At 37.3% G+C, this 18367-nt stretch overlaps 3 protein-coding genes across 5 annotated transcripts; 1 reads left to right on the top strand and 2 right to left on the bottom strand.

The window, feature by feature from the left end:
- Positions 1-1077: 1077 nt before the first annotated feature.
- Positions 1078-3601, bottom strand: LOC111798086 (uncharacterized). Its single transcript, XM_023681046.2, has 3 exons — positions 3256-3601; positions 1809-1867; positions 1078-1728 (listed from the first exon to the last, which is right to left on the bottom strand). The coding sequence occupies exons 1-3, from the start codon at positions 3385-3387 to the stop codon at positions 1218-1220; spliced, it is 702 nt and encodes a 233-aa protein (XP_023536814.2). The 5' UTR covers positions 3388-3601; the 3' UTR covers positions 1078-1217.
- A 971-nt stretch (positions 3602-4572) lies between these two features.
- Positions 4573-11217, top strand: LOC111798669 (protein S-acyltransferase 24). Of its 2 annotated transcripts, none has more exons than XM_023681961.2 (13): positions 4573-5101; positions 5651-5791; positions 6327-6439; positions 6786-6865; positions 7007-7170; positions 8539-8677; positions 8767-8866; positions 8988-9045; positions 9254-9331; positions 9449-9547; positions 10262-10340; positions 10431-10579; positions 10695-11217. In XM_023681961.2, the coding sequence occupies exons 1-13, from the start codon at positions 4826-4828 to the stop codon at positions 11121-11123; spliced, it is 1905 nt and encodes a 634-aa protein (XP_023537729.1). In that variant the 5' UTR covers positions 4573-4825; the 3' UTR covers positions 11124-11217. The 2 variants fall into 2 exon arrangements, with proteins under 2 accessions (XP_023537729.1, XP_086981793.1); XM_087125667.1 differs by having other exon boundaries at positions 5617-5791.
- A 1069-nt stretch (positions 11218-12286) lies between these two features.
- NUB1 (ubiquitin-associated (UBA)/TS-N domain-containing protein) lies at positions 12287-17863 on the bottom strand. 2 transcript variants are annotated; one of them, XM_087125744.1, is made up of 11 exons: positions 17285-17863; positions 16044-16166; positions 15860-15956; positions 14905-14940; positions 14336-14523; positions 14159-14261; positions 13849-14034; positions 13684-13757; positions 13116-13218; positions 12941-13034; positions 12287-12838 (listed from the first exon to the last, which is right to left on the bottom strand). In XM_087125744.1, exons 1-11 carry the CDS (start codon positions 17584-17586, stop codon positions 12474-12476), a joined length of 1671 nt encoding a protein of 556 aa, XP_086981870.1. In that variant the 5' UTR covers positions 17587-17863; the 3' UTR covers positions 12287-12473. The 2 variants fall into 2 exon arrangements, with proteins under 2 accessions (XP_086981870.1, XP_086981871.1); XM_087125745.1 differs by lacking the exon at positions 14905-14940.
- Between the last annotated feature and the right edge of the window lie 504 nt (positions 17864-18367).

Genomic DNA, 18367 nt, shown 5'->3' with positions numbered 1-18367 from the left:
GGCGGTTACAAATGGTATTAGAGCCAAATATCGGGTAGTGTGCCAGCGAGGACGCTGGCCCCCAAGGAGGGTGGATTGTGAGATCCCGGGGAACAAAAGGGGAATGAAATATTTCTCATAAGGATATAGAAACTTCTTCCTAGTGGACGAGTTTTAAAATCGTGAGGCTAATGGTGATACGTAATGGCCAAAGTGAACAATATCTGCTAGCGGTGGACTTAAGTTGTTACAAATGAGATTAGAGCTAGACACCGGGCGGTGTGCAAGCGAGGACGCTGGCCCCCAAGGAGAGTAGATTGTGAGATCCCACATCAGTTGGAGAGGGGAACGAAAGGGGAATGAAATATTTCTCATAAGGATATAGAAACTTGTTCCTAGTGGATGAGTTTTAAAATTGTGAGGCTAATGTTGATACGTAATGGCCAAAGTGAATAATATCTGCTAGCGGTAGGCTTAGGCTGTTACAAATGGTATTGGAGCCAAACGTCGGGCATTGTGCCAGCGAGGACGCTGGCCCCCGGGGGGGTGAATTGTGAGATCCCACATCAGTTGAAGAGGGGAACGAAAGGGGAATGAAATATTTCTCATAAGGATACAGAAACTTCTTCCTAGTGGACGAGTTTTAAAACGTTTTAAAACCGTGAGGCTAATGGCGATACGTAATGGCCAAAGTGAAAAATATCGCCTAGCGGTGAGCTTAGGCTGTTACAAATGGTATTAGAGCCAGACACCGGGCCTTATGCCAGCAAGGATGCTGGCCCCCAATGGGGTAGATTGTGAGATCCCACATTGGTTGGAGAGGGGGAACGAAACCTCCCTTATAATAAGGGTGTGGAAACCTTTCACTAGTGAACGCGTTTTAAAACCGTGAGAGTGAGGTAGATGACGATACATAAATAATGGGCCAAAACGGTCAATATTAGCTAGTGGTGGGCTTGGGCTCGGGCGGAAACTAGCTTCTACAAAAACCACTTTTCTTTTTTAATGGTTAAGCATGTGATAGAAAATTCTATGAATCTATATTCAGTAGCTATTGAGGTTATTTATGTAGCTGGTTCTGAATAATTAGATGATAAATGGTAAAGTACGTACTGTCATAGCAAAATAAATTGTGATATATAGTGTGGATCCACAACATAAATATAGGAAGTTCATTAAGAACAAGGGTCAACAATCTTCCTACTCCTAAATGCGATGGCTAACTGGCTAAATTCCCTTCACTTTCTTCTCTTAGCTGGTGGTTCAAGTGTTTCCTCGTCCTCGTCCTCCTCTTCTTCGTCGGTGTTGTCATCATCCTCATCTCCATCATCGTCATCGTCGTCTTCATCTTCATCCTCTCCACCATCTTCAATTCTTCCATTACCACTTACTTCTGGGTCATCCTCCTGATCACTCTCGTCACCTTCTTCTGCTGAGAAATCTTCGTCGTCGTCGTCGTCATCTTCATCTTCGTCATTCACATCATCGTCGTCATCTTCTTCTTCTCCTCCGTCACCTTCCTCATTACCTCCAGCCCTTCCGTTGCCAGTTGCTGCAGGGTCCTCCTCCAGATCGCCGTCATCCCCTTCTTCGGCTGAGTAATCTTCACCACCTTCCCCACCTTCCCCACCATCCTGGTTATTCGCATCATCATCAACATCATCTCCATCTTTATCATCCTCTGTTTCACTGCCATCGATATTTTCCTCGTCGGGATTACTCTTAGCGTGAAGTTCTTCGAATGGAAATCTAAGAAAGTAGTATAAATCAGTTATCTCAGAACCAAGGATAGAAAGTAAGCCATATAAATGAAATGGAACTTTCATTACTTTTCCCCAATTGCAGCTATTCCTGGTTGAGCATTGACATCATTTAACAGATCTCCTACCTGGAAGGTGAATTGAGATTCAAAGTGTTCATCAACAAAATTACAAGCCTGCAGGTATCAGATATAGTAACAAATTCCAAGTATGGTTCATCAAAGAGTACGATCATTATACAGTGTTCTAAGACAAAATTTAAGAAAGATGAGTTAGGATGTGATGTCCCAAGTTGGTTGGGAGGAGAACAAACCACCATTTATAAGGGTGTGAAAACCTTCCCCTAGCATACGCGTTTAGAAGCCTCAAGGAGAAGCGCAAAAGGGAAAGCCCAAGGAGGACAATATCTGCTAGCAGTGGATTTGGGCCGTTACAAATGGTATCAGAGTCAGACATCGGATGATGTGCCAGCCTTCTTGTTGTTCCCTGAAGGGGGTAGACACGAGGCGGTATGCCAGTAAGGATGCTTGGCCCTAAAGGGAGTGGATTTGGGGGCGGTCCCACATTGATTGAAGGAAGGAAAGAGTGGGGCAGTCCCACATTGATTGAAGGAAGGAAAGAGTGCCAGCGAGGATGCTGGGCCCAGAAGGGGGGTGGATTGTGATGTCCCACGTTGGTTGGGGAGGAGAACAAACAATCATTTATAAGGGTGCTTCCACTGGCATACGCATTTTAAAGCCTTGTGGGGAAGCCCGAAAGAAAAAGTCCAAAAAGGACAATATCGACCCGCGGTGGATCTGGGCCATTACATAGGAAGAAGAAGATCTTAAGGATTCTGACATAACTGTAGATTACTTCCATTGATTACAAGAACAAAAAAGGAAACAGCCCACAAGCAATCAGAAAGGATAAGCTGTGTTCATCAGACACTAAATTCTATAATGAAGCTTCAACAAACACCACCAAGCCTAAAGGATAGCTAAAGAGATAGAATAAGTTGAATAAAGTACACACAAATTTCAAAAGAACCATATGAAACAGTAGCCATTCCACAGTAAGGGCAAATTCTGTCCCGTTTCTAACTACCATCTCCAAAACAGGCGGGATTTGCCGAATTCAAACAAAGTCTCCACAGAATCTAAAGATTTTCACAAGGAATTTCGGATACGATCTAAATAAGGAATGGTCAAAGCCTGAGGAAGAAAGCTTAATCGCTGTCACAGTTCGAAAACCAGTTCTAACACACTAGAGACTAGAACGAATAACTTCTCTCCACACACAAACTAGTCAATGCTCAAATTTTCCAGCTAAAACTTCCCGCCTGTAGCAATTATAACTCACGAATGAACAAATAACTTCAAACAACGAAGGAAAAAGCTTGTAAGCTGCGAACATAGCGAAGAAATGGAGAGAGCCATAGAATTCAAGCTCCAACGAGCAAAAATCAGAACCAGAAACCAGTAGAATCCACAACAAGCGAAACGCATCAAAGAAAAAGCCAAAACAAAACACTCACCGTGGTGAGAATCCAAGCGAGAGAGTTCACAGCAGTCAAAACAGACTCCACCGTCAGAGCTTCCAAAACAGAGCGAAGCCACAGAGACCTATCATCCACGCAGCAGCCAACGCCCTCCAACTCCATAGCCATGGAAAACAAGCTCAAAAATGACGATCGAACACGCAGAAGAACAAGGTGGAAACGAAGAGAGAAGAAGAGAACTTGCAGAACGAGAGGAAGACCTTGAAGGAAATGAACGAGGAGAAGAAAGCCGTTGGGTTTAGTGGTCCGGTTAGAGTAAACCCTAGGGTTTGGTCCGATTAGGGCTTTTTTCCGTTCGCATCTGAAAATAAAAATAAAAATAAAATAAATAAATTGTTTTCCTCATTTTTTTAGGGTTTCTTTTTAATTCAAATTTTCGGGTCGGATCTTTTGTTCCGGTTATCTGTAATGACCCGATACACGACCATAATAATAAATTAATAAATAATATCTAATTAATTAAAATAATTAACATTCTAATTTAATCCCTTATAAGATAATTAAAGTACATTAATCTGACCTTTTACCAACTGATAGTGACTATTTTTATTTATAAAAAATGGGAAAATGGTTATTAAAAATGTTAATTATTATTTATAATATAATTTAAGATAAATATAAAATTACAATTATAGATCAACATATTTATATTATTTATGCATTTTTTTAAAGACTTTGAAGATAAACAATTACAATTTAATTTAATTTAATTTAATTTTCGTACAAATATCTAATTTATTTCTTACAAAATTAGGATTTTTTTTTTCGTCCCTCTCCAAGATATCTAGGGTCAAGCTAGAAATCTCGACGAATAGAGAGGATAATACGAGATATAATTATAGAATTTAATAATATTACTGTAACCCGTTTTTTCTTTGCTACAATAAATATAATTTTTTTTCATTTTTTATTTAAAAAATGTTAGATATCATATAATAAAAACTTTTATAAGTTCATTAAATAATCTTAAGCTCGAGATAAATATATAAATTATAAATTTGAAAGGTTGAGAAATTAAAATATGGTTTTTTTAAAAAAAAATAATTGTTTTTTTAAAATCAAATTAATATTTTAAAACTTAAAAAAAGTTTTGAAATTTTATTTTTATTTTTAATAATATAGCTAAGATAAAAATTGATAATTAAAAAAAGTTGAAAAAAAAAACAAATTAATGTTAAAAAAAATTATACTAAAATATAAATTTAATTAATTTGTTTAAAAAATAATTAACTAACCATTAACTAATAATTAAAAAAAGGAATGATATTAAATTATTATAGTTTTTTCTGATAAAACTATGCGGTTCATAGACGGCTTGGATTTTCTCTCTCTTTCTCTCTCCTCCCTTACAGCCACCGTCCACGCAGTCAACACTCACGGACGGCGACGACCAGTTTCCTCCCCTATGGCGTTCCCGGAAAAACCCTAAATCCCCAATCTCTTCAATTTCCATTCTTCGATCTTCAATTCGTTCGAATCCCTCCGATCTTGCAAACCCTAGACCCACCGGATTCATTATTAACACGCAGCTCGTAATTTTAAAATCATGTCTTCGGAAATTGAGGTCGTCGACGAGGTTCAATCGCGGGATCACGAGCCCTCGCAACCTGCTTCTGCTTCTGCTTCCACTGCCAATGGAGAAGGTGAAGAGAGCCTGAGGAATGACGTTTACACGGCTGCAGCTTATGGCGATATGGAGAAGCTTCAGAGATTGGTCGAGCGCGAGGGTTGCTCTGTTTCTGAGCCCGATGGCCTTGGCTACTATGCTCTTCAGTGGGCTGCTCTTAATAATCGCACTGCTGCTGCTCGTTATATCATTGAGGTTTGTCTTTCCATTCTGCGTTTTTGTGCCTGTGGGTCGTATGGAAAAATTGATTTCCTTCCTTCCTGCATTCAGACCACAGATCCCTTCTTTGTTTGAATGGATTTTGCTTTTACTTTATCTGCCTTTGGGTTTGAACAATTGTGTTTTTATTAATTATCCGATTGGCTTTGGGGAAGCTTGCTTTGGATAATCGAGGATTAGCATGCTCTCTCAACTGCCTTTCTCTTGTTTAAGTGAATTAATGAATGGTAGTTTCTAGAAGGAATTTCTGGGAAACATTGATTTTCAGTTGTTGAGAAAGCAAGCCAAAGAAATGAAAGAAAGGAAGGCTTTTAGCTTTGATTTTCTATCTGGTTGATGGTTGATGTGAACTTGAGTTTGCTCTAATTTGAATCTCCCCTCCAAAGTGAAAATATTTGGATGGGTGTGGCAATTGCTAGAGGTTTTAAATGATGTCTGTACCTACAGAACGGAAGCACAAGATGTAAACTTTGTCTTTTCATTTGTATTAGTTGTTTAGTACATTTGGTATTGGATCATTTCCAGCATGGAGGCGATGTAAATGCAGCAGATCATACTGGGCAAACAGCCTTACATTGGACTGCTGTTCGTGGAGCCATCCAGGTTGCTGAGGTTTTACTCCAAGAGGGGGCTATGGTCAATGCTGCTGATATGTATGGTTATCAGGTCATATTTATTTCCTCTCCAGCAACTAACTGATCGTTACTTTCTTTAATGTTCGTGTTCATGGATTTATATGGCCTAAGGTAGGGAGAAACATTATAATATTTTTGTGTAGCATAAAGAGTTAGTGTGGTCCCTTGTTCTTTTGGATTGGAGTCCAGCATTGGTATTCTTTTGTTCGGATTTGTATTTTATATGCCCTTGTATTGTTTCATTTTCTCAATGCGAGCTTGGTTTCTTACAAAAAGAAAGAAATGATGATCAAGACATTCATGGACAGAAATTTATGTTTTTTCTTGATTTCCTGCTAAATTGTGTGAGAAATAAATAAATCTGACACTAATTTCTATTCAGAAACTTATTCCCGAACCATTAACTAGGTAATGCCAATCTTCTGTCTTGAATCATAGCTTTCTAGCTATTGTTTGAGGCATTCTTTAACTATTAAAAAATTGTTCAATATTGAATGGATAGTCAGTACATCAAATAAAAGTCGCCTTCTAGCATACTGATGGTAACTATATGGATGTGATTGCAGACAACCCATGTTGCAGCTCAATATGGTCAGACGGCTTTTCTCTATCATGTTGTTTCAAAATGGAATGCGGACCCTGATGTTCCTGACAATGATGGGAGGAGCCCGTTACATTGGTAGTAGTTTTTTTACAATGCTTCCCATTGAGAATGTTGTAGAGTTCTATTGTCTATATTTATGCACATATGGTACTTATAAATGTGGGTTTTTGGGTGGTATTGTGCAATTAACATGTTATCTTACTTACTATTTCGATTTATTCTTCTCATCCTATTTGTTTTTGTAGCTATAATATAATTGGTAATCCCCATTTTGATATGGTCCTTGAATTCTTACGCCATTTTATGCACAACTATTTCCTAACCATGAATGAGTGTTGTGCTAAAGATGTCTTTTAGTATATTTTCTGACAAATTCTTTTAGAATTATATTTTTCTCATTGATTTCTTCATGTTTTCTTAGGGCTGCGTACAAAGGTTTTGCTGATTGCATACGACTTCTCTTGTTTTTGGATGCGTATCGAGGACGCCAAGATAAGGAAGGTAATGTTTGGAGCGGTTAAAAAGCTTCACTCGAGAAAAAAAGCATGCCTTCTAGTTTAAATATAATGTGAAAACTTTTTTTTTTTTTTTTTTAAGAAGAACAATAGTTTTAGAGCTCAGGTTCCTTCTTTATTATTTCAGGTTGCACTCCTCTCCATTGGGCAGCTATTAGGGGCAATTTGGAGGCATGTACAGTTTTAGTGCAAGCTGGGAAGAAGGAGGATTTGGTGGTGACTGATAATACTGGCCTTACGCCAGCACAACTTGCTTCCGACAAGAATCACAGACAAGTTGCATTTTTTCTTGTATGTTGAAACCAAATCAGTTTCTTTACTCTTGAATTATTTTTCTTATTTTTTATTATTTAGTTGATAATATTTCTATAACTCTCTGATTATGTTGGGGGTGTGCATGTAAATGATAGTGAGTTTAAAGGCCATTCTTTTATTTCTTTTCATTCTTCCTATTATATCTGCCACCTCATTTCTTCTTTAAGTCAATTTTTTAAAAAGATATTTCTCTAGTTTGCACTTGTTATTTTACTGAAGTTGACTTCGTATTATATCCAAAACTATTGAATGTTACAAACTACCATGTGAACTTTTTATTGAACCAGCTGTGTGCTTGTGTTTTTTTTTTTTTTTTCTCCGCTTCTTTTAGTAATGTAGATTTTATGTTATAGTTTGGGTATAAGACTCTAGGAAAATGGCATAACTTCGGCATGAAGAAATTTTTGTTTTGTTTTTTCATTCTGAAAAAAAGTTTTTTTTTTTTTTTCTTCTAAAGGTTGGGGATTAAGAGGAGGGGTACTTCATTTGCTTGTGCTGTTATGGCAACTCTTTGGGATTTGAAGCAAAAGAAAGTGAAAGTATTTAGAAGATATGTTTGATGCGTAGTTTTATCTTGGCTTCCCTTTTGGTTTTATGACAAAAGAGTTGAAAGATCTTTGTGTGTGAGTGTTTCAAGGTTGATTTTAAAAAAGCATATGATCATGTGGACTGAAATTCTTTAGATAAGGTTTTGGTAGTTAAATGGAGATCTTGGATGTGAAACTGTACTAGATGTGGAAACCTTTCCATCTTTGTCAATGCGGTAGAGGGAACATTTTTGCTTCTCTCGGTGCTTAGGCAAGGGGACCTCTCTCACCTTTCCTTTTTGTTTTAGTGGTGGATGTTTTAAGCAGGCTTGTGTGGTTGGTGTGGAAAAGGGGTGGCTGAGGGGTTTAAGGTGGGTAGGGAGTTAGTTTAGCTATCACATCTTCATGAGTTTTTCTGTTCTGGTAAGGAAATCTCCTTTGTGAATCTGAAGGAAAAAACAGTGTCGGGCCTTAAGATTAATAGGGGTTAAAGTTCTGTAATTATGATATTGGTTTGATCTTGTTCAAGTGGAGTTTGTTTTAGAAGCTAGTTCTAGGACTCCTTTTTTGTTGAGATTGTTTCTTGTATGTTCGTGTTTTCTTTCTTTTTTTCTCAATGAAATCTCAGTTTTTTATTGAACAAAAAAATCGGTTTCAGTGATATTTTTCTTATTTCATTGGTCTATACATTTATATATTTTAATCTCTTCTATTACTGTAGGATTTCTCGTCTTCCTTTTCTGGTGACCATTTTCTTTGTTGAAACTTTGTTTCTTATATACAAAGAAACTAAATTTTTTCTGCTTTGAATTTTCAGGGAAATGCTAGAAAGCTGCTTGACAAACGTTGTGATGGAAATACCCGCCTTGGCAAATTTTCAAAACTCGGACTTGCTCCTGTACTTTGGTGTTTGATCTTTCTGTTGCTGGTGACATATATTCATTCCGTCGTTTTGGGTATTTCCATAAGCTTCACGTGAAAGTTAAGAACACTGCTCTTTATCTCTTTAATAATTAATCTAATTTGTTTTGCATTTTTAAAACAGCATCAAATCTCCCAAAGTTAACGGCTGGCTTAGGTCTTCTTGCATGGATGGGTGTTCTTCTAGCAACTACAGGTCTGCTCATGTTTTATAGATGTAGCAGGTATGGAAATTTCCCTGAAGACGGTTCATTCTTTTGGTTGTTGAATATTTATAGATCGTAACAACGAAGTTTGATTTATTTGCTAATAACAGCTTGTTCTTTATGTTTAATTAATCTTCAGCAAAGATCCAGGTTTCATTAGATTGAACATGCATGACTCCCAGAGTATGAAAGATGATGTGAGTTACTTATTTTCCTCCAAGTCTCTGTCCTTTAATGAGAGTAACAATTTTCCATACTTCTTTCCTCGTCTTCCAGCATTTGTTTCTGTAAAATTTTAAAAGTTTCTATTTTATTGTTACAATTGAGCAGTCTTCTTTCTTTACTGTAATCTGTATGCCAAGGGTGAAAGCTTAAGTTTTTTATGTTCACATATCTTTCCATTAGGAACCTTTGTTGAAGATTGAGGTCAACAACCCCGCTTTGCTGGCTGGGAATTGGTCTCAGCTCTGTGCTACTTGCAAGGTGCGTTCTGCTTCTGAATTTTGAAGATCGTGTTTTCATTTCTTTTTTACTTGTCTAATTTATTTTTGGTATAGATCATTTTGTTACATTTTTAACTTGATTTGGTATCATGCCTAGATTGTCAGGCCTCTTCGTGCTAAGCACTGTGCAACTTGTAATCGATGTGTTGAACAATTTGATCACCACTGCCCTTGGGTATCCAATTGTATCGGCAAGGTACGATATCATTTGTGATGGACATTTTTGTGTTAGTTCCTTGATTTTAGAAGTGAAAAAACCTACCATTATTCTAAAAAAATAGTGAAAAACAGAATCCAACTATGAACTAGCCAAAGGAGTTACAAACAACCCTCCAAATGACTTAATACTTATCTAGGACAGATGTAAATGGCTAAACTGGGGCCTTTGCAATGGAAGCTATAAACTATAATATTAACAATTATCATTTTTTTTTCATCTCTTCATTATCAAGTTTATAAGGGTGGTGGCTCACGTTAGACTGCAGTTATTTATTTTTAGAATTCAGAAATTAGATTTTCTTTAATATAGCAAATAATTAATAACTGGAGGGTGAGCGCTTCCGTAGTTTCCTTTCCTTTTTATTCACGATCCCTTTTTCTTCGATCCCTTTTTCTTCGATAATGTTGTTTACCAGGCTATATCTTGGTGTAAAATGCCTGTTATATCTCCCTTATTGTAAATTGAGAAGGTATTTTTGTAAACATCATGGATATTACATTCCTTTTTTAAATTTCAACCATCAATGAAATTATCTCTTATATAAAAAAAGTTGTTTCGGTTTCTAGGCAAACATTGCCAAGTGGTACTCTTATTTGTATTAAAGGCTGCTGTGTGCGTTTGGTTTGTACATGTGCTTTGATAGATTTATACAATCTGAGATTTAATTAGGCTACTCAATATTTGACACAGAAAAACAAATGGGATTTCTTTATATTTCTCGTTCTGGAGGTTTCAGCAATGTTGATCACAGGAGCAGTTACTATTACAAGTATGTTTAAATGACTTCAAACATTGAATTATATCTGTAATTTGTATGGTGTAGTCCCATGTACACTCTTTGACAATAAATCATTTTCAGGAGTTGTGACCGATCCGTCCTCTCCATCGTCTTTTGGAGCATGGATTAACCATGCTGCCAATCATCATGTTGGTGCTATATCATTTCTCATGGTTGATTTCTTCCTCTTCTTTGGTGTGGTAGTCTTAACAATCGTTCAAGCATCTCAGGTATTTCTATTTTACGACTCGTTGAAACTTTATGGCGTGTTCGTTATGTGCTTTGCTTGGGTTTTCAATTCCATCTCGGTACGTAATAATGGAAAGTTTTCTTTGATGTATCCAGATATCTCGCAATATTACTACAAACGAAATGGCAAATGCTATGCGGTATAGTTATCTGCGTGGCCCGGGAGGTCGGTTTAGGAATCCTTATGATCATGGGATCAAGAAGAACTGTACAGATTTTCTGATTAATGGATACAATGAAGACGTGGAGTATAGTGAAGTACCGTCACATTCAGAAGAGATGGAAGCAATGTCTGCACCGATGACTTCAACCTTGCAAAATGGGGATGCTTGTTCTCACCACACCAATGGAAGCAACCACGTAGCAATAAATGTGAATTCTAAGAATACAACTAGCCATCACGGCCATTCTCATTCTTCAAATTGTAATCACACTAACCATGGAAAAGCTAAAAACAACAGTGTCCCATTGGGCTTAGGTCTTGGCCTCGGGCGTTTATCGACTCGCTCAGTAGCAGCATCATGATGGTTATTATTGTTTAAGCGATTCCGGAGTTAGCGCTTTGTATCATGTTAATATATTAAACATTAGATTCAAATGTCCAATTATGGTTCGCACACTCCTTCACGAGATCACTTAAAACTTTATGTCGAGTACTTGATTTCGGATATGCTGTTCTTTATACAGGGTCTGGCACACATGGTGTGTAGAAAATGGAAGGCATCTGGAACTTGTCTGCACGGAAATAGCTGCTTGTATATGAAGTGAACATAATCTTGGTGAGGCTTCTATTCTGGTTTCAAGCTGTATTGTAGATGCTCTTCCGTAGGCATGAACTTATTGTTTTGTTTGATAGAGCTTTCACTGCCATATGAGAATATCTTGGTCTATTGTTTTCTTTTTTAGATATGCTCTTGTAATAATTCTTTTTGTGTATAGTATAAAAGTTGGTCCGGTCAATTGTTCAAAACTTGATCGCATGTATATGATGAAATGAATTCACGTGGATGTATATGATGAAATGAATTTACATTGATGTATATGATAAAATGATGATGAAATGAATTTACGTGGATGTATATGATGAAGTGATGTGAAATTCACAAGAATAAGTGTAAGTATACACTATCATCACAAATAGCAAGTAATAAGTAAAGTATCAAGTAATAAGTAAAGTATCGACTCCACAGATAACCAACCTATCTTTTTAATTACTGTTGAAAATTATCAATTTTGCGGTAAGTATAATAAGTAAAGTATCGACTCCACAGATAACCTATCTTTTTAATTACGGTTGAAAATTATCGATTCTACGGTAAGTGAAGCGATTCTACGGTAAGTGAAGCTATCTTTTTAATTACTGTTGAAAATTATTGATTCTACGGTAAGTATACACTATCTATCGATTCTACGGTAAGTAAACACTATCTATCAATTCTACGGTAAGTAAACACTATCTATCAATTCTACGGTAAGTATACACTATCTATCGCAAATAACAAATACAAGTAATAAGTAAAGTATCGCAAATAACAAATACAAGTAATAAGTAAAGTATCGACTCCACATATATCCTATCTTTTTAAATACTGTTGAAAATTATCGATTCTACATATAACCTATCTAGCTTTTTGGGTAACATTTAAATGAATAATTTTAAACTAATTAAACGAAATTAACGAGAACAATGAAAATGATCTCTACTGGTTATTTACTTGAAGTAAATTGATGTGCATTACTAAATCTTGTTCATGTTCTTCTCTGCCAACATCTCTTTCAAGGTTAGTTTTGTTTGTCTCTAAATGGCTCTGCTCTACCATATCCAGAATTTAACATAGCATTATTTACATTAACATAAGCCCTGTCAAGTGTTTCTTAAGCTTTCTCAGAATTCATCAGTGAATCCAATAGAGCCAAGTACTCTGTGATGGCTTCTCCTTCTTTTGTTACATCCATGTCGTAATCCGATACAGCACTAGCCCCGTCGAGTTCTCTGGCAAGTTCGCTTTCCATCTCAGAGTCTCGGTTTTCTTCGACAGTGGAAGGGCCTTCCCCATTATCAAAGTTGTCTAACATGTCTTGGATTTCTTCAATGTTTGAAATGGAGGAGCTCGCATCCTCGGAACCCGAGACTGTAGGGACCGAGTCGGGTTGCCCATCAACCGTAGATTTAGTATCGGGCAGTGATAATAAATTAACTGCTTGCTCTATGGAGCCACCAGCCTGGAAAGCTGCAATGGCTGCACAAAGTAACAATTTGAGAACATTACTGATTGAATTGAAATCTCTCAATAATATAAGATCAACAAGTTTGGTTTCATTAATAAAAATAACATAGGTACCTCTTGTTCTATCAAACCCCATGAGAACGAGCTTATCGACTGCAGCATCAGTTGTTTGACGCTGTCGTTTCCTTTTCCTCGACTCTACAGCATTCTGGAATTCATGAAACGAGTTAAATTCCGTTAAAGTTCGAACAAAAAGATCAACTCACAGTAAGGATACAATCCAAAACACCTGAATAACAGAGTTAGTTTCTGGATTTATCAAATCATCCAATGCTTTTTGTATGTCATTCTCATTTCTTCTCAAGGCTTCAGCAGCCAAGTTTTTTTCATACCTGAAAAACCAAGTCAGTTTTAACGTGAATGATAACTACGAGGACGCTCAAACTGACTGCTGGCATATATAATTGCATCTCGATCGATAAAAGTTCTCACGAACCACAATGTCATGGTTTGCTAAAGAATTTAATCAAAGAAGCTCTCACCAATATCAAACCTAAAATGAGATATCTTGTAAAGATGAAAACATACCCCTATTTGTTGTGGAATAAGAATCCAATGGCATAATTCAACATGAATCCATGATGCTCTAAGCTTAAACTATCCTGCCTACCTTCCAACTTTTCCTAGTAAACTACATAGCGAATCACTTCGTGGAACGGGTAACAAACAGTGAAGATAGAACCTAAGAAACTATGCCGACCGACCGATCTGTACTACACCAAAACAAAAGAACCTAAAAAACTATGCTTTTTTCTGCCATTTTGGAACAAGAGAACAACGTCGGTTAGTCTACTTACCCTATAGATGCTAGTTCTTTCAATCTCTGAAGATCAACAGCTTTCTTGGAGGGTGTCATTCCGTACCGTTTTTGCTCCCTGAAAAGTTTAATCAGGTTATCAATACTATAGATCGATTATAACCTTCCGGAAGAAAATAGAAGCTAGTTTTGCTAATAAGAATACGTGCTTGATTTCCTTCTGGCGTTCGATATCCTCTTCCCGTTTTTTCTCTCTCTTTGTTCTTTCCTCAAAAAGGAAATCAACAGCCTTGCATACATCTTGATGGCACATGCGCAGTGCTCTCTTTGCTTCTCCTTCCTTAAAGCCCATGTCCATAACATGGGATAATGCTTCATCTGGCACTTGTAGCTGAAATTTAAAGAGGTTGTAAAAAGTTGCATAGAAATACAAGAGGCCGTCTTTAAATAAAACCAAATTGCTATAAAAATATGATCGGCTTGATCCAACCAATTCAGTAATGTGATAAACTAACCTGAGAATATTTCATTTTTGCTGAGTTGATCGCTTCCCGGGCCTTATCGAACATACAACTGTGGTATGCAGCCACCCCTTCCAGGAGCTCCAGTCTCAAATGTCTGACATGATAAGAAAACTTGATTAGCTTGAATCTGGAAACCTATCCCTCAGACTATTTGGCTGACTGACTTACAAGGCAAGCTCGGGATGACAACCAGCTTGAAGGAGTCGAACTCGGGAGGAGTCCTTCCCATGAGCTCGTTCAATTCCTTCTCTAGCCTTTGCAAGGCGTAATCCTGCATCCGAGAGCCACTTGATGTCTTTTAGCATGAAATAGCACCACACCATGTCTATTTGAAGAATTGAGACGTTGTCAACAAACTGACAGAAAAAGGGTCAAACTCAGTCAGCAAGCTAAAACCCTGATGGAAACACCACCTTCGGATACATACAGAAGAAAAGGCAAATCATTAAAATCTGTATATTTCACGTAGTCTCAACCCAAGATCTCAAATCGTCACCATCATAAACAGCACCGAAACCAGCCTCGAAGTAACTAATAACATTTAAAACATCTAATACCAAATTAAGTTATAAATGAATAGTCGAGGATAAGTTTGTCAGAGTGGCATCTGTTGTTGGACAAGTAATAGCTTCTTCTTTCACAAGTTCAAATAACTTAAGCAATGAGCCCGGGAGGGGGGAATCGATCAGGAAAAAGAAAAAAAAAAAAAACTTAAGGATAAAGAATGACTCGTTCACCTCAATGACTTTTGGATTGCAAAGAGAGAACGCCTCCTACGAAAGATCGAAATCCACATTGATTAGTATTCTCTCATAACAATAAAAATTACTGATGTCAAAATCTAGTGCAACCTTAGGGAAACGAACCATAAACCGTGTTTGAGCATCTAGAATTTAAAGATAAAGAAAACAACAGAAGAATTGATATAGAGAATCAATGGAAGATAAATGATTAAATTCATCCAAAAGTAGGAAATGGCCTTGAAAGACCAGTCGTAGGCATTAGAATTTGGAATCATTGCACACTCCAAGAAGAGCATTTCAAAATTAGTTATCACCAATAGAGAAATGAATAGATGTATCCAATCTAGCAGATAAATCATATTGGATTTGTAACAGGCCAAGCCCACCGCTAACAAAGTTTGTCCTTTTTGGGTTTTCCCATTCGGGCTTCCTCTTAAGGTTTTTTTTTTTTTTAAAACGCGTCTACTAGGGAGAGGTTTCCACACCCTTGTAAGGAATGCTTTGTTTCCCTCTCCAACCATTGTGGGATTTCAAAATCCACCCCCTTGAGGGCCCAACGTCCTCATTGGCACACCGGTCGATGTCTGGCTCTAATACCATTTGTAACAGTCTAAGCCCACCGCTAGCAGATATTGTCCTCTTTGGGCTTTCCCTTTCAGGCTTCCCCTCAATGTTTTTAAAACGTGTCTACTAGGGAGAGGTTTCCACACCCTTACAAGGAATGCTTTGTTCCCCTTTCCAATCGATGTAGGGTCTCACAGGATTGGTATGCTTTATTTTATTTCATTCTATAATTATCTCTGGGGGAGATGTTCATGTCGATAAATAGTTTAATCTTCATGTTCATCTTAAATCATTTGGATTTTGAAACTATTTCTTAAAAAAGGGGGAAACAGCTCCTATTTCGTAGATAACATTGAATAATTTATAGGGTCAACCAGTAACAGACCTCTCCCATGATGAGTACTTCTAATGCTTCTTTGTAATTTCCCCTTCTTATAAGCTGCTTTGCATTAGCATGAAGCATCAAGCCCATCATGATTGCCCTATTGAATAGAAAATTCAATCACTGAAATGATAAATCCTAACATTTGACATGAAGATTCGCATCGTGAAAGTGATTTATCTCTTACCTTTGATCAGTTTCAGACCCCAAATTAACTTTCTGTCCACTTTGATCCTCAAGTTCTATATTGAAATCTTCAACTGGGAGGAAACCATTAGCATGCCTCTTGGCTAAAGCAGTGGCAGCTGCCCTGTAAATTTAGAGAAGATGCCAGAAAATGAGATAAGAAGATATCCTTAAACTCTTCACAGTGACTCATGATCAACTCGTGGGGAAGAATATCCTCCAAAAGTTGATTGTCGCTCAATCAAAATTGCTTTTGTAACCGCCCAAACCCACCCCTAGCAGGTACTATCCTCTTTGGGTCTTCCCTTTCGGGCTTCCCCTCAAGGTTTTTAAAACGCGTCTGTTCAGGAGAGGTTTCCACACCCGTATAAAGAATGTTTCGTTCCCCTCTCCAACCAATGTGGGATCTCACAATCCACCCCCCTTCGGGGCCCAGCGTCCTCGCTAGGACACAAGCCCACCGCTAGCCGATATTGTCTTCTTCGGGCTTTCCCTTTCGAGCTTCCCTGCAAGGTTTTTAAAAGGCGACAATTAGGGAGAGGTTTCCACACCCGTATAAAGAATGCTTCGTTCCCTCTCCAATCGATATGGGATCTCACGATCCACCCTCTTCGAGGCCCAGCGTCCTCGCTGACACACCGCCCAGTGTCTAGCTCTGATACCATTTGTAACAGTCTAAGCCCACCGCTAACAGATATTGTCCTCTTTGCGCTTTCCCTTTCGGGTCTCCCCTCAAAGGTTTTTAAATTGCGTCTACTAGGGAGAGGTTTCCACACCCTTATAAAAAAATTCTTCATTCTCCTCTCCAACCGATGACTTTTGATTCCTAAACTAGATGCTTTGCTTCCAAAATCAACTGTTAAAAATGCCTCATAATACTCATAGAACAACTGAAGCAGCTATCCAAAAGCTGAAGAAAAATTTTAAAAGATGAACATGATATCGATTACCATCCCAAAGATTGGTTTAGTCCCCACCTTGCAATACTAAACTCAGAAAATCAAGCCCATTAACCCAAAAAGCTCTTAGAAAACAGTCAATTTCTTCAAGAAATCAACCATTTATAAGACCAAACATCTCAAAATCTAGCAACCATTTTGGAACTTAAGACCACACAATGAGTTGATTCCAGAAGAAACTCAAATTTCAGTCCAATTAAGCAACCAACAATGGCACTGCACATGCTTAATCAAAAGTAGATATGAACATAATTAGAGAAATAAAAAAGAGTCGAAGAATCACTTGACTCGAGCAAGCCTGTTAGAGCGTTCTTCCTCAGCCATCAACTCAACGTTGAGTGACTTGCCCTCTTCAGTAGAAACCCGCCTAGCAAGAATCCGTGAGTTGTTCTTAACACCCAAATCGAGTAGTTTCTCGCCTCCATCGCCATCTTTCAAGATTCTACCACCACAAATCAAATTGATCGACTCAACCCCACAGTTCGATCGCCTTGCTATTTCTTCCCTCAACATGATCACAGTCCAATTATCCAGTTCCACATCCAAAACACCACTCCACGGCCCTGAAATCTTCAATTTCGCCATGAAAATCGATCAAAAACAGGACGGATTCCAAAAGGGGTAGTGAGAAAGTTAATGATTGAAGCGATCGAGGTGGGTTTGATTAAGATTTGCGAGAAGGAAACTAAAAAGGTACGAGGAGGCTTTTCCTTGTTCATCAAGTTTTGGAAATTTCATCGAATTGGACTTAAATTCTTCGCCCCCAAGTTTGTTGATGCATGTTTGTGGCTCGAGGGCCCATTTCTCATCGCTCAAACCGCACTCTTATGGCCTTATCCAACGATCTCGACTTGAAGTGGGAAGAAAGATCCACTTTTGCAACTCAAATTACAAATTTATCGAAAAAAAAGAAATCTATCCATTTAAAGATTTTTATTTTTTATTTTTCTTTAAATTAAGTTTATAAATTATTTGTTTTGTTACTAATTTTTTTTAGATATATTTTAAAAATTCAAACTATTTTATAAATAAATAAATAAAAATCTTGAAATTTAGCTTTTTTTTATTTAGAAAATATTATTAAAAATGGTTAAAAACAAACATAATTCTAAAAAATAGTAATAAAAATGGTTTAGTTCTTAAATTTTAAAAAACAATTCTAATTTTTGGGAAGAAATTGGTTGGATAGATATTTTATTAGGGTTAAATTAATATATATATATATTTATTTATTTATTTATTTATTATGTAACGACAGGTCCACCGCTAGTAGATATTGTCCTCTTTAAGCTTCCCTCAAGACTTTTAAAACTTGTTTGCTAGAGGAAGGTTTCCACACCTTTATAAATGATATTTTGTTCTCCTC

Source organism: Cucurbita pepo, chromosome 7 (genome assembly GCF_057944985.1).
Source record: "Cucurbita pepo subsp. pepo isolate OVF chromosome 7, ASM5794498v1, whole genome shotgun sequence".
Lineage (NCBI taxonomy): Eukaryota > Viridiplantae > Streptophyta > Magnoliopsida > Cucurbitales > Cucurbitaceae > Cucurbita > Cucurbita pepo.
This window is presented reverse-complemented; position numbering and strand designations above follow the sequence as displayed.

What these genes read in the sequence shown, in the direction of transcription:
- LOC111798086 (XM_023681046.2), bottom strand. Translation starts at nt 3,387, where the DNA reads ATGGCTATGGAGTTGGAGGGCGTTGGCTGCTGCGTGGATGATAGGTCT. An exon ending in TCGCTTGGATTCTCACCACG is followed by an intron (nt 1,868 to 3,255) that starts GTGAGTGTTTTG and finishes TTCACCTTCCAG; the next exon opens with GTAGGAGATCTGTTAAATGA. An exon ending in ATAGCTGCAATTGGGGAAAA is followed by an intron (nt 1,729 to 1,808) that starts GTAATGAAAGTT and finishes CTACTTTCTTAG; the next exon opens with ATTTCCATTCGAAGAACTTC.
- LOC111798669 (XM_023681961.2), top strand. Translation starts at nt 4,826, where the DNA reads ATGTCTTCGGAAATTGAGGTCGTCGACGAGGTTCAATCGCGGGATCAC. An exon ending in AGCTCTGTGCTACTTGCAAG is followed by an intron (nt 9,332 to 9,448) that starts GTGCGTTCTGCT and finishes TATCATGCCTAG; the next exon opens with ATTGTCAGGCCTCTTCGTGC. An exon ending in AGGAGCAGTTACTATTACAA is followed by an intron (nt 10,341 to 10,430) that starts GTATGTTTAAAT and finishes AATCATTTTCAG; the next exon opens with GAGTTGTGACCGATCCGTCC.
- NUB1 (XM_087125744.1), bottom strand. Translation starts at nt 17,586, where the DNA reads ATGGCGAAATTGAAGATTTCAGGGCCGTGGAGTGGTGTTTTGGATGTG. An exon ending in GGGTCTGAAACTGATCAAAG is followed by an intron (nt 15,957 to 16,043) that starts GTAAGAGATAAA and finishes TCTATTCAATAG; the next exon opens with GGCAATCATGATGGGCTTGA. An exon ending in AAACTAACTCTGTTATTCAG is followed by an intron (nt 13,035 to 13,115) that starts GTGTTTTGGATT and finishes CATGAATTCCAG; the next exon opens with AATGCTGTAGAGTCGAGGAA.